Raw genomic sequence first — 15,337 nt, 5'->3', positions numbered from 1 at the left:
TTCAGTAGATGCATGGAGTGAAAAATACAGTAGGCAGGTATATATACACAGTACATGGAAAGATGGGAGTTGCCTTACCAAGTTGGGGGGCGGGTGTCAATGCCAACAAAACAATTCAATTAAAGTGGAAGTGGGCTATTCTCAAAGTAGAATACCAACAGAGGAAAAATCACTTTTGTAGTGGAAATGAGGCCAATGTAACAAGGGTGGCCCATTTCAAACAGCTGACAAGAAGGTGCGAGTAACAGAAGGGGGAAATTAGTTTTTGTAGTGACCCATCCAATCCCAGTCTTTATTCAGGCCTAATTTGATGGTGTCCAGTTTGCAAATTAATTCCAGTTCTGCAGTTTCTAGCTGAAGTCTGTTTTTGAAGTTTTTTTTGTTGAAGAATTGCCACTTTTAAGTCTGTTATTAAGTGTCCAGGGAGACTGAAGTGTTCTCCGACTGGTTTTTAATGTTATAATTCTTGACGTCTGATTTGTGTCCATTTATTCTTTTGCGTAGAGACTGTCCAGTTTGGCCAATGTACATGGCCTTTGCACACGTACTCTCTCTAGAACACCTCCACATCTCCAGCAACTTTCTGAATACCACAATCAGCTTCAGCAATGGAACCCTACAGACAACTATATACAAGAAACCTGCAGCTGTCCACGCTTACCTTCACAGATCCAGTAACCACCTCAAATACACCAAGAACTAGGTTATCAACAGCCAGGCACTCAGATACCACAGAATATGCTCTGAGGAGAAAGTGTGGGTTACACACGTTAACACAAACTTGCCTTCACCAAAGAAGGGAAGAGAAGAAGATCTCATCATGGAACAGGTCACGCAAATACCCTGAGAGAACCTACTTCAATACAGGGGGAAAAACCCTCCAATTGCACTTCCCTGTTTGTCACCTACCACCCCACACTGGAACACATAGAATCATAGAATATCAGGGTTGGAAGGGACCTCAGAAGGTCATCTAGTCCAACCCCCTGCTCAAAGCAGGACCAATCCCCAATTTTTGCCCCGATCCCAAATGCCCCCCTCAAGGATTGAACTCACAATCCTGGGTTTAGCAGGCCAATGCTCAAACCACTGAGCTATCCCTCCCCCCAATGTTACAATGTTTGATGTTACATACGGGGTAACATCAAACAATGCAACCCATACTCAAAAGATTAATTCACTACACATCAGAAATCATGGACTTAATAAAGACATTGGATTTATGGTTTATTAAAACAATCAATAATCCACCCATCCCCACCCCTTTTTGTCCTGTGATGGGCCACTTCTCCCTGAATGTTCTCTTACAATATGTGTTAACTACTTATGCTAAACAATCTGTTCCATCTTGTATTTAGTGATGACACTCTGAGTACCTTTCCAAGACCCGAAGAAAAGCTCTATGCAGCTCAAAAGCTTGTCTCTTTCACCAACAGAAGTTGGTCCAACTTCTTCTCTCAGGGTTGGAAAGAAAAGTGTTTTCAGCACTGGTGCAGGAGACCTATCAACTCTAGGGCTCTCAACATTTCCAACACAGGTGGAACTGAACCAGCAACAGTGACAATTTTTTGTAAATATTCCCTAGCATGGAAAAGATCTAAGAAACAATTTGCTTAGCGTAGACAGGGCCTAGATCAGACATTGCTAAGTATCTGCTTAGTCTCAAAAGATAAAGAGTAGGCTCTGTGACTCCCACACAACCACTCTGTCAGGCGATATTTACAATGGCTTGTAGCCGCATTGAAAAAAAAAGTAATGTGCAAAATATGCATTTCAGTCATTACAGAGAAGGGATTGGGAAATATGAAGGAACAATTCCAACACAAATGGCAGAAAAAACCTCCTTCCAGCCTAAGCTGCGAGACAGGAAAATCCTGCTTTGCAGAACTCGTAAACCCATGACAATCTGGAAATGGACAGCAGGGTATTGAAAAAATATATCTGAAACTTCCTTGACTCCACTTAAATTTTTGGGGTTTTTAGGCTGATATTGCTTAAGAAAATTAGCATTTAAATGTTCCCAGTGAAGCTCCCCAACTAACACCTCACTGAAGTAAACAAGGTGTGGGTGGAAAGAACAGTTCACACCTTTGATGCTGCAGGACATTTTCTGCAGTAATAATCATACTTGCTTGCCATTGTAAAGCACTCTGTATATTTGGAGAATGGCACAGACATTAACTAATTAATCCTCATACCACCCCTGTGAGGCAGGTCTGGATACACAGCTAGGCTGAGTTTACCTTGTGATGGTTATTTCGGAAAGGAGAAGGCTACTTTTATTGTTTAATCTAAGAAATCCTAGATTGTGAAGCAATAGAAGAATTTTCGAAAAAATTGAAACTGCAGAATCTCTTACCAGCAGCATTACTACCATGAAACCTAAGTAAAATTTACAAAACAGAACAAACAATAGAGGTAAACAGAGATTAAACTAATAATGGGATTCAGGCATTTTCATTCACAGATACCAGAAGAATTTCTTGAAGGGCAAGAAATTTTATATATACACAAACAGTTTACACTACCCTTCTAAGCCACATTTAGGCTGTGTCTACAACAAGGAATTTTAAAGAAAAATATCCAACCACTGCTACCACTATTTCAGCTGAATCGTTGTTAGCATCAGTGAGAGTCCTAGCATAGCTCAAAAGCAAGTTTGATTAACAGAATAGCAAAACACCAAAAGCAACTGGAACCTTGTTTAATTTTATTTTGTATAATTCCTAATGCAGAGAAAGCTTAAGAGGATAGTACATAATGGAGTCAAGCACCGTTTAGGGTGACCATTGCTTTCCTGCTTAAACGAAGGAGAGATCTGATGCAAAGAAGGAATTAAGTCTTGGGGAAAATTTTGTTTAAATTAAGCCAAGCACAGTTTTCTGTAATAATTTACCTACCAGAACAAAAATAATTTTATATATGTACTCTAAGCAGCATGTTCTACATATAAGAATTATGAAGGATCACATACTGATTCATGAACTAAGTGATATGTGTATGTATTAGTTTACACACATATACTATATATTTTTATGACCTATTATCTGTGCAGAGTAAGCACAAGTCTTTTCTGCGTTTAATCATATTTTGATGTATTATATTCGGTCTGTGAGGACTTTCATATAAAAGGAATTATATTCATGTAGTTGGTGTATGAATTATGTACAAACAATATGGTATTTATATTCATTCACATGTGCTTTACATATAATTTTTGTTTGACATAGGTGAAGTCTCTATAGCAGGGGTGGGCAAACTTTTTGGCCCGAAGGCCACATCTGCATGGGGAAATTGCATGCAGAGCCACGAACATAGGGCTGGGGCAGGGGGTCGGGGTGCAGGAAGGGTGCGGGGTGCGGCAGGGGGCTCAGGGCAGGGGTTTGGGCTCTGGCCCAGCGCCACTTACTTTGAGCGGCTCCAGGGTGGCAGTGGTGCACAGTCAGGTTGAGGCAGGCTCCCTGCCTGCCCTGGCCCCACGCCACTCCTGGAAGTGGGCGGCACCACGTCTCTGCAGTCCCTGGGGGAGGAGGGGCAGAGGGCTCCACGCGCTGCCCTTGCCTGCAGGTACCTCCTCTGAAGCTCCCATTGGCCATGGTTCCCTGTTCCCGGCCAATGGGAGCTGCGGGGGCGGGGGGGGGGGCGGGCGGTGCTCTGTCCATCCCACCCCCCGTTTCCCCAGGGGCCGCAGGGACATGGTGCTGGCTGCTTCCAGCAGTGGCACAGGGCCTGCGGTGCCGTGGAGGGGAAATCCTGTGGGCCGGATCCAAAGCCCTGCTCTATACTGTAAAGGAACGCCCCCTTTTCCATCCTACTGTTGTAGCTGCAGTAACTTGCACCAGCCTTCAGGAAAGGAAGAGTCGCTTGAAGTATCAAGGTAGATGGAAGTGGTTACAGGATGTGCCCAGTAAAACAAGGATTTTTCCATGCTTTCCTATAATTTTCTTTACCCTATGTACACTGTAGGACTACCATTTTCAACAACAGTTGTGGATGGAGTTGTACTTGGGTAAATCTACATTAGGAGAAATGTGTTTCTTAAAAACAAGTTGAAAATGACTAGTAGGTGCTAGCTGGTTGAGCTGAACCCTTGGCTTGCATGTGCTGAAGTATGGATTTGCCTTCATTGCATTACACTAGACTTTTAGAATGAGTTAGTAAGAAACCACTAGCTATTGTGTTCTAAAAATAAGCCACACAACCTTTTCTCTTGCCTTAGACCAGCGGTTCTCAAACTGTGGGTCGGGACCCCACAATGGGTCACAACCATGTTTTAATGGGGTCGCCAGGGTTGGTGTTAGACTTGGTGGGGCCCGGGGCTTCAGCCGATGCCCAACAGCTTCACCCTCGGCAGCAGGACTGAGGTTCCATGCCCCCCGTCCAGGGCTGAAGCCCATTGGCTTTACCCCCCCCCCCACCACCCAGGGCTTTGGCTTGGCCACTCCCCCCCAGCCCACCCAGGGTGGTGTGGCTCGGGCTTTGTCCCGTCCCCCATCCCTCCTGGGGTCCTGTAGTAATTTTTGTTGTCAGAAGGGGGTCACAGTGCAATGAAGTTTGAGAACCGCTGGCCAAGACAAACTCTCTGATACCCATTGTCAAACACAGCAGGATTTCCTACTGTAGGCAGAGTGTGCGTGCTTTGCTTTTTTGCTTTGGAGTTCTCTCTCATTTCTTGCCAGGTTGCTCCCTCAAATTACATTTGTTCTTCTGGGAAACGGGAGGGGAAGAGAAACGTTGCTGTACTTATTTAAATATGAAGTTAAATACAGTACGGCAAAGAGCATGTATGTCAGGTTAAAAGGTAACAAAATCCTAGAGATACACACTGGATCCCTCCAGGGATTGCTTGTTCACAAAAGGAAGAGTATTGCCTGTAATGGCTGACATGAAAGAGAAGGCTCTGCAGAACCACACCAACTCTAGTACACTAAGTATTTGAATAATGGATAGTGTTTTTCCCTAGATGTGTCTGAAACAACTGAAAAAATGGGAGTGATAAAGTACAATCAAAACTTGACTCATGACTGAGGGAGAAAGCCTACTTGCAGCTAAATAAGTGACACTGAAAATTAGATTCTACCCACTCAGTCCTTTGTGCTCAAAAAAGCAGATTTTTTATTGTTCTCGTGTTGTGTTTTGATTTTCTTTAGGTTTTTTAAAATTTAATAAACCAAGAATTTTTACTAATCAAAAGGGACCCCAATGAGAATTCCCCCAGAAGGCAACCCAGAAACAAAGTGCATAATTCCAATGCAGAACAAGAACCCGAAATAGCAAACCTATGTCACTGCTAGCGGTTTCAATCCCTCAATAAAGGGAGCTGATATAATTACGAATACCCTTCTGGTTGCCTCCCTCAGACTACCAATATCATCTCAGTCATTATTCATCTGGACTTCAGCCAGCTAGCTCAGCCAAATCCCAGCTTCCAGTAAACACTGTCATTCATTACACTACATGAGACAAATTAGAGACAATGAAGTTGGATACCATCTGCATGCATCTTACAGACAGGAGACACATATTTTTATAGTAACCCATTCAACTCAGTAATAATTGCTATTAGCTGATAAACTTGATAAATATTTACAAATATCAGAAAAGGTTAATCTGCCAAATGTAAGTTGTCTGTAGAAAGATTTAGTATTTACTCTAGTTCCACCCCCCCGCCACCCTTTCCACAGAAATTTTATCTTGTAGACCTTTCAAAACTTAGCTCAGTGCCTCATATTGGAATAATCTGAAACAGAAAAGAAATTCCAAGAAGCGAGCTCATTTTGACTGTAGCTGAAGTCTGACCACAGAATTACCAGTTTATTCCATTTCCCAGAAGTCTTTGTTAAATTATAGGATTAAATTATATAAATTCATATAAAATTATCCCAGTTGGATGAACTATGCACTTCTAAGCATCGCACATAACGAAGTGTCCATTTACAATTATATAATGGGACTGTACAATCATTATGCTATTTCTGCATAATGTTACTGGCCAAAATGCCTTGTTAAGACGTGATAAAAACGCAAAACACAAGAGCAAAACAAAAACAAGAGCAAAAAAGCTTGACATGACATCATATGGCATCCATCTTTTAGCATCCATAAGCCTTCTCATAACCTCATTTTCAAGATTTCACATTTTTTATATTAACAGAGTAGAATAAAGTGAGATAACGCTTGGTTTGCGTGCAAGAGGGCTAAATTTAGGATTGATATTAGTAATACCTACTAACCTGCATCTGCCATTCTTCCTTCAGTTATGATTTTAGATCTCTCAAGCTATGAAGGCTCTGGCCTGACCAATATGGGCAGACATTATAGCCATACTTCAATTCTCACAGCTCTCTTAGGGCTACCCCATCGTATAAATTGTAGCTTACCCAAGTGGTCCTATTGAAGTCAGTGAGCTAATAGGTAAGGATAACTGCAAATGTAAAGGATTGTAGGATCAGCTCCTGTTAATAATCTCCTCAGAGCAGGGTCCCCTGCCTTTTGTCAGTCTGTAAACACAGTGCACTTCTATGGCAGTTTAGAAATAAAATAAGATATACCTACGGGTGTGCTAGTATTAAACATATCTGTGAATTGGTGGCAATTCATGCTTGAAAAAAAAAATGTGTTAAGCAAGATTTCACAACCAAATGCTTTCTGTTAGAGGTAAAATTCCCCACAAGGGAGAGAGCCTCTAAATTCTATCCTATTTTATGGAAATACTTACAGCATGCTCAGCACCATAGTATCTGAACACCTTCTAGGAGTGCATTAAGCAATGTGACTAATTTCACTCACTTGTGGTTAGGGTGACCAGAGAGCAAGTCTGAAAAATTGGGACAGGAAGTGGGGGGTAATAGGAGCCTATATAATAAAAAGACCCAAAAATCAGGACTGTCACTATAAAATCGGGACATCTGGTCAGCTTACGTGTGGTTCGTTCTCTCACCCTCTCCCCAGTTTGTGTGCAGACCAGTGTTGTTTTTTCTTTTAATATATCACCATGGGGTTATGTTAGAGAAGGCAAGGGCAAAGAAGCGAGCCTTGCTCTTAGAGCTGAAGAGCGTGAGGTTTTTGATGGTTCTAAGCTGCTGTGGGATTTTGTTTCCCAATCTTGAATCAACACCTGAGAAAACTCTGTCTCCTGCACAGATGAGTTTTGCTTTAAGACCCTTTGCATCATATAAGCCCTGAATATGTGGCTCTGTAATGCTTAAGTTATGTGGAGGGCTTACATACTTATTCGGGTCCCTCTTCACAAGGGTCAATTTCACTTTTATGTGACTAAAAAACATGTACTAGTAGAGGTGGTACTAGTCCACTGGGGGCCATAAGCAGGAATATTTTGCCCCCCCCCCCCATACACACACAATTAAAAGCGAACAGGTGGCCACCTTGAGCTGCTCGGGGTTCTACGCAATTACTTAGTCTGCTTTTTGTCTTTGTGATTTTTGAAGTGAGTTTGCTTAGCTACTTTGCTCCTTTAACATGTTTGTCTATTGTGAGTGCTACTGGGCTAATTTTCTGACAATACTCCAGGACTGCTATTTTTAACAGACAAGACTTCAGCTATATAGTTTTCAGTTCTTTTCTGTGAAAGATTAATCATCATCCTATTTCAATCATTGTTATCCTTTCATATCCCTCTTTGGTTGTTAATGCACATTCCTGTAACCATTAAAAGGGTGGCAGACTCAAGCACACATTTGGCAGAAATATCTCAACAATAATTTTAGATTTTTTTTAAAGCATATTAAAGCATATTTTTTAAACTAAATAAGTTATAAGCATATTACATACTTGTGTTATATTGAGATCTTGACTAGTAACAAAATTATACTGAGAAATATGCCAGTGATATCACATGCTTCTCCTTCCTTAGTTCTCAGTAAAATACCAATTATTGACCTTAAAGTACAGCAAAGACAGAAAATGCCAGGTGCCCTATAACAAAATAATTTTAGCAAACTCTGTCTGTAAAATGCCCATATTTTCTGACTTGTTTCAGTTGGTCAAACAATCAACTTCTTTGAACTAATGGTTAGACTAACTATCTCCATCATTCTGCACGGGACTGGGACTGACACGTGCTAGGTTATTCTGGGCAAAGCTGGATAAGACAAGACATGCTCCTTGGTATCAGTTACCTGAAAAGGGAAAAGCTATCAGAATCAAATAGCTCTTTGATAGTAAGTTTACCATAAGGGAGACCCTATCTACACTGGCCTGCAAACAAAATTAGCTGAACACTACACGTTAAGTTAAATTCATTTCTAAACTAATGAGTCCATACTGCTTTGTCCAACTGAATTAATACTGAATTATCTGAAGTTGCTTTACAATATGTTCATTTAAATTCTGTGCCCAGACCAATTTAGACTGGGCTGAAGTGTTCCATTTTCTAACTCATCTATTACAGGTAAGTAAAACTATATGAAAATGCTAAGGAACATAATTGTACAAACAAATATAAGATGACTGATGCAACTTCTTTGGCAGAATTCTTGCCCCATTGAGGTCAATGGCAAAACTCTCACAGACTCCAGTGGGGCCAGGATTTCATCTCCAATCTTTAAAACTGAGAACTCACTAAATCAGGGACTGTCACCGTTCTACCTGTTTGTGCAGCGCCTAACACAATGATGCCTTTATATCTCTAGATTAGAGCTGGTCAAAAAATATAGTCGTTTTTTGTGGGAATTTTTTAAAAATGTTTTTCCCCATTCTTTGTAGAAATTTCCCATTAAAAGTTTTCATTTCTTTTTTAACTGAAACATTTTAAGTTTTCAGCAAAATTTTTCTGATTTCAGTTTCCAGTTCTTAGAAAACTGGAAGACATCAAAAATGAAATTATTCTATTTTTCTTGGGGGAAAAAAAAAAGACAGATATTTTTCATTGCAATTACTTTGATGAAAAAAATTCACATCAGCTCTACTCTAAATACTAATGTAATAGTAATGATAATAATGTAAAAGTCTGATGTTAAAAATTAAGATGTACTACACACTTAAAAACAGAAAGAGAAGACAGATAATATACTTTAAAATTAATGATTCATATGAAATATTACAAAAACACACACATTGATAAAAGTTTAAATCACTATGGATTTTGGCTTAGTTCATGAGTAGAATTTACCTTTCTATGTGAAAACCAACCCTGTCTGGATGGTTTTAAAGTCACCCTAAGTTTCATATTTCACAGTTAATACCAAATATTGGTTCTGACTCACTCTCCTCAGCTCTAACTTCCCATCTGTATTGTATACGTGCATTTTGGATCCATTTTGATTTAACAGATTTTGATTTTGACCCAATTCAAAAACATAGTCCAGAAACATGAACGGTTGAAAACACTTTAGGTTATCACAAATTATCGTAGATAGATCTTCCTCCACCTTGATTAAAGCTCTCTACAGTTTACTAAGGGGAAAATCTCATCCTTTCCTATGAGCCTATAGAAGGGCACGTAGCCACATACAGTTCCACTGTGTGCAAGATTTGTAAAATCTGTGTATATAATCCACACCTCATGTGTGCCACAAGAGCCCAGCTCTGCAGAAGCTCTGTTAGTGCTGTTGTATCTGGGCAGTAGGATCAGGGGATCCATCCCTGTGTGTATCAGCCAGCCACACACCTTCATGTAATTGAGTAGGAGCAGAACCTGACATCAGATGTGATGTAACTCTAGTGCCACTCCACAGGTTGATGGAGGGGAATAACCTCTACCATTGCCGGACCTCCCTCGGCCCAGAACGCACTTATTCACAGTTACTGCGAGGAGACAATTTCCCCCGAGGCATTTCAGTCTTTTTAAAAGTCAAAAACAACATTAACACAATATTAGTCATATCAGTGTATAATTAAAAATTAGTGTGAATATTCTATCTTTACTTTCGCTGTCCTAGGCAGAAAAAAAATAATTCCATATATACTGGCCAAGAGAACTGCCATGAATTTCCTGGGTGATGGGGAGACAAAGACTGCTCCCTTTCCAGAAACTGCAGAATGCAACATTAGACATTCCACAGTGTGTGCAACTGTCCATTCCCAAGGGTAGAGTGACTCCATACAGCTCGACTGCTTTAGGCTGCAATTTGGCACAAGGGAATGATCTCAGCTGAGATAACTTTCCCTTTCCACTGGCATCCTAGCACAGAGCAGACTATTCCCCAGCTAACTGAGTAACAGTCACATCGGAAAGAACTGTAAAATACTACTACTTAGCATCTATGAAAGTGCCTCTTCTCTGACGATGCCCAACATCACACAGCGACTCAATGGTTTAGCCAGCACTGGAGCACAGAGGATGTATCTCACAGCCCCTCTGCCTTAAGCAATTCCACCCAACTCTCCCTCCCAGTTCCAACACATCAGACTCTCAATTACTGAAAGCTACAGAGAGGAAAAGAATAGAGCAAACATGGTACAACAACCCCCTTCTCCCTTATGTTGGGGAAGAGAATCAGGAGCAACTGACAAGAGAAATATGACATCTAGACTTTCTGGACACTCTCTTCAATTCCTTCTCTCTCCCCTCTCCACACTCTAAAGGCCTTGTCCTCACTGCAGAATTACCTATCAGTGGCCAGTCACCAGACTAGCTGCCAAACCCTAGCGTAGACAGCCAAATCTGCTATAAGTCATGATCTGCACCCACACAGCTTATCTCAGCTTGAAACTAGTGCAAGCTGCACCAGATCAAAGGTATAACAAGAGCCAATGGCTGGAAGCTGAAGCTAGATGTCAGACCGGAAATTGGGCATACACTTTTAACAGTGAGGGTAATTAACCTTCACTGAGGATGACTGGGAGAATTTATCAAAGTTGGTGGTAGATTCTCCAACATTGGCAATTTTAAATCAAGATTGGATTATTTTATTTTATTTTTATTTTAAGATACCCTCTAGTTCAAACATACATTATTTTGGGGAAGTTGTATGGCTTGTGTTATATACAAGGTCACACAGGACAATCACAATGATCTCTTCTGGCCTTGAATTCTATTAATCAAAATGGAACTTTTCCTGCTTAAAATAGGAATTTAAACCAGTGTACTTCTACTGGTTGCTAGGCTCTGATGGATCTAACATGGTAAAACCCCAGAATAGCCAAAGCCTAAGTAAACTCTTTTAAAATATATGGATTTCCAGACAATAGGACAGTCTAAGGTCATCCATCTTTCCAAGAACAGCTGCACAGCAGTTAGTGTCATTAGAATTTGCTTACATTCATTAAAAAAAGTTACAATGTAATTTGACAGGTTTCAGAGAATTTGAAATACTCAGACCCCAACAACACACTCACTACTGGATTTTTAAAAATTCCTTAATTTTGTTTGCAAGTAAATTTATCTTCTCTGGTACAAAACAAAAACCTCAATCCTGGGCTGAAACAACACATATCATCCCAGAGCTAATTTTTACAGCCAAGTTCTCTCTGAAGATGCTATTACAGGGGCACTGACACTGTTTTAACTATAAAAGCCATCCTTATAACCAAACATTTGCGGAATAATTACCACTACTTCTATCTAGCACAAGTAGTTTAAATTTGAATGAGCTTCTCTGCCAGGTGTGATGTGATATATCCCATGCTATAAAGGAAGTGCAAGTGCTCCACTCTTTAGCCTCATTCATGATGAAGGAATCTTTTAGTGAAAGCAGGGGATGAGCACTTGAATGTATGCACTATAAGATCTGGAAATGGAAATCAGGACTTCCCCACAATAAGTGGAGAAAACTCCTTTCCCCACTCCTGCCTTCCCCCACTCGTTTCTGCTAGTCACAACTACAACATGAAAACAATTACAGGTAGTGGTAAAGCAGAGTGCCAAAAGCTTGCCCAGACATAACTCCTGCCATCAGTGGCAGTTTTGCCAAACAAAGTAGAGGCCAGTCCCGCAAACCTTGTTTATGCAAGTAGCCCTTTTACTGGGTCAGGTTTTTATAAGGTGTGAATCAACTACCATTATCAGACCAAGGTGTTCTGCACCTTATATCTAAAATGTATGTTGTGGGTTTTCTTAAAAAAAGCATTTCAGAGTTGTTAAGCATTTATACCAAAGAGACAATTTTAGGGGGAAGATCAAAAATATGACTTATAATGGAACCCAGTTTAAAACTGTGAAGAAGCAGCTGCTTCTCCAAAATGCTTGTTACTTAAGCTTGAAATGCTTTATTTTCAAAACAGAGCAAATTCCCTCCAAAATTTTATATAATAAAATTTCATAGGAACTATTTTTTTTAAAAAATTGCAAAGTGGAAGCTATGTTCCACAGAACAAGTATAGAAACAAATGTTAAGTTAATTTGTCCAACGAGGGCTAAAACCTTGATTATGACAATGATATACAAAATTGAATGATAAGATCCTTGTTTTATTGTTATTTGTGTTTTTGTTTTAGAGACTTTAACATACATTTAACAAAGCACAAAAATTTACATTAAAGATTTGAGTCCCTTTCTTAGACTAGAGGAACAAGTATCATCCTTTCGTAGTCTCCTGCTTCCAATTAACTAAAACTAAAATTGCTGTTGTTAGAAGGTAGAAAGGGGCCTATATTTCCAATGCACATTAGGATGGAAATACTTAAGAAAAATTAACAGTGAGGTAACCATCCAACTCATTCACAATTTGGAATTTCATATTTGCTTTTAAAAATCACCAGCTTGAGATGGCACCTGAATTTTTTCAGAGGATTATTAAAAACTTATTTTCTAAGGAACATAAAAACGTATGGGAGTTTTTGCTGAATAAGGTGCCACTCAGCATCAACAAGGGTGGCCAAATATGACCCTAAGTATTTCCACAGAACTTAGTGCCCTTTGATTTCTGTTCTGTGGGTACTTAAAGAGTTAAACAGCAGCCTTCTTCGTATTGCTGTACTTTCTGGCATTGTGTAACTATGCAAGGGATTATGAGAAGCACTAGTGTTTTTTTAATATCCAATTCACTCCCCTCTGATTGCAACATCTTAATATTACATTCTGATTAATCGTGGTTGAATGCTTTGAATTCTGCAGCAGATAAAGTACAGTACATTTCCCAGTTTAGGAACTTAAATTAGAGCAGTGCTATTCTTCTACCAATTAAACATGCATGGAAATCTACTGCTCTGAGCATTTACCGTTACATTTGGGAAACGTAAAAAAAAAAAAAAGTTAAAATATGGAATTAATCATTTCCTGTTCATCTTTTATCTTAAGTCTGTAAAGCATGTGATTTTGTACATGTATTGTTGTACTCATATCAAAATTGTCCTTTATGAATCAGTAAGCAAAGCAGTACTTTTTTCAGTGAGGGATGTGTGATTTTGGGATGAGTATTTATTTATTGACTACCCAGCAGTATTTTCATTCCTCTAATTTGACTCAGTGGTCTTGTCTCCGAATATTAAAGATCTATTTCAAACTTCTTTATGAAAGAGCAGGAACCTTGCAGTTAATTTTTTAACTTACACTAAATACAGTTTGGTTTGATAACAATTGTTTAAACAAAGGAAGTTTATGTTGAAAGTTTTTGCTACTCTTAGTAAGGCTTCAGTCAACGTTAAAAATGAAAAGGAAGACTGAGTTAAGTTTGTGAGGAGAACATGCCATGCCATGCAGAAACAAAAATACAGCATTGCACATACTTGAAATTTCAGCATGCATGGTTATTTTAACTACTTATTGTGAATGAATCTTTACTGCCTCCTGCCTTAGGAGCCCGATGCAATCAAAACTTTCTTGCAGTGGCTTACTTAATTTTTAAATACAACACTGAAGTTGAAATAGACAATTAGTTTTCTGAAGCATTTCTCTGTAAAAGGCTTACATAGATCATATATTAATTTGAAATATATTAATATTTGAAATATTAATTAAAATGAAAAACACATTATATGATACATTTTATGAACTAACATGCTATTCTCCGGGGGGGGGGGGGTGTATTCACACTACAAAAGTCACCACGCCAAGAGTATTTTTCCATCAAACATTTAGTTTAATTATTCCCTCTCTAGTAAGTATTTTATATTGTACATGTACACTAGTAAAAAGTTGTTTTGTTTCAAGGCCACCATGCATTCTGTTCTGTAAATTACATTATAGTAAGCTATCTTGATCTCTGAATAAGCACACCTTGCTGACTGTAACAAGGGTGCAGAATTACTGATGTATGCAGATAAATATTTGTCATGTTATTTACTTGTATTTTTTTTTCTTTTTTTGGTGTGGGCTAAGGGGACTGGCAAAGAAAGAGTTGGGGAACTCATTTTAGCAGTCTTTAGCACAAGATTTCTTTTGTCATGATTCATAAGAACTTTCAGAGACTGCCCTGGCATTCCCAGTAAAGAAAAGATAGATATACTTTACCAGTGCAGAAGTTCATAAGTGCTGAGGAATCACATACTGAAGCAAGACAAGGCAAGCTGTCTTCCATTCTTGTCACCTATGTTACAAGTACTATAAAACCAGTTGTTTCTATGTTTCTTTCTGCCTTCCCAGATAGTTTCAGAGTAAATCCCAGCTCTGTAAATCTGAAGGCATACTTTGAATTCTGAGGAAATCCTCCCAGTCCAGATGGCCCACCACAAAGCACTTCTGTGTTGGCACAAATAAAAACTCCTTAAGATAGGTCTCCTCCTTCTGCCTCTCTTTGCACTCTGAGCAAGAGGAAAGCTTCTGCTTTTGAGAGAGAGAGAGAGAGGCAAAAGGGGGTGGGATGCAGAAAAAAATCTGAGACTGTTTCAGGGAGTGGCTAAATCTCAGACATCAGAAATACAATAATAAAGGCACTCACTAACCCATGCACTACAGCAATTTGTCACAATTAAAGATCTCAAATGTTAGAACTCTGTTACCTCTGTTTTAGCAAAAGTCCGAGGAATTCACAGAATTCTCACTAACTAGTTTTCAAAATAAGGGGAAAAAAGGGAAAAAAAGAAAAAAAAGGCTACTGTTTTTACACAATAAGGGTCCATTCCTACCCCCATTTAAATCAACAGGAGCAAAGTTGGGTTCTTAATTTAGAGACCTGTACCTCTGCTATTTCTCCTTCAGATTAAGCTATACTGCCACTTGTCCTCAATGCGTGCTAATCCACAGGTTTTTCAGATTAGTTTTTACAAAATTAAAAAAGCAACAACTGAATTTTTATTCACCTACATAGACCTGAACAAACAATTATAATTAAGAATAACTAACCAGGAGGAGTTCCAATGTTGCATTTTTAATAACTGGAAAAACAAACAAAAACAGTGTAAATGAAAACTGCTACTGTCCCAAAGTGTGTTTGCTCATGTATTACAATCAATAAAAATTGTAACTGCAGCCAAACAATGCATGAGAAAATGGAAGTGA

At 39.2% G+C, this 15,337-nt stretch overlaps 1 protein-coding gene across 6 annotated transcripts in view; it reads right to left on the bottom strand.

Annotated features, from left to right (window-relative positions):
- Positions 1-15,337, bottom strand: part of EML4 (EMAP like 4) — a 257,098-nt gene that overhangs the window by 131,527 nt on the left and 110,234 nt on the right. For 4 of the 6 annotated variants that reach the window (XM_084623059.1, XM_084623060.1, XM_084623063.1 and 1 more), the window contains exon 1: positions 14,351-14,651. The exons of the other annotated variants lie outside the window; for them this stretch is intronic. In XM_084623059.1, coding sequence (XP_084479185.1) covers positions 14,351-14,417 — 67 coding nt within the window. In that variant the 5' untranslated portion in view covers positions 14,418-14,651. Of the gene's footprint in view, positions 1-14,350; positions 14,652-15,337 lie in introns of those variants that run through there. 6 annotated transcript variants of the gene reach the window in all.

This window comes from Lepidochelys olivacea, assembly GCF_965140295.1.
Source record: "Lepidochelys olivacea isolate rLepOli2 genome assembly, chromosome: 3".
NCBI classification, from domain to species: domain Eukaryota; kingdom Metazoa; phylum Chordata; order Testudines; family Cheloniidae; genus Lepidochelys; species Lepidochelys olivacea.
This window is presented reverse-complemented; position numbering and strand designations above follow the sequence as displayed.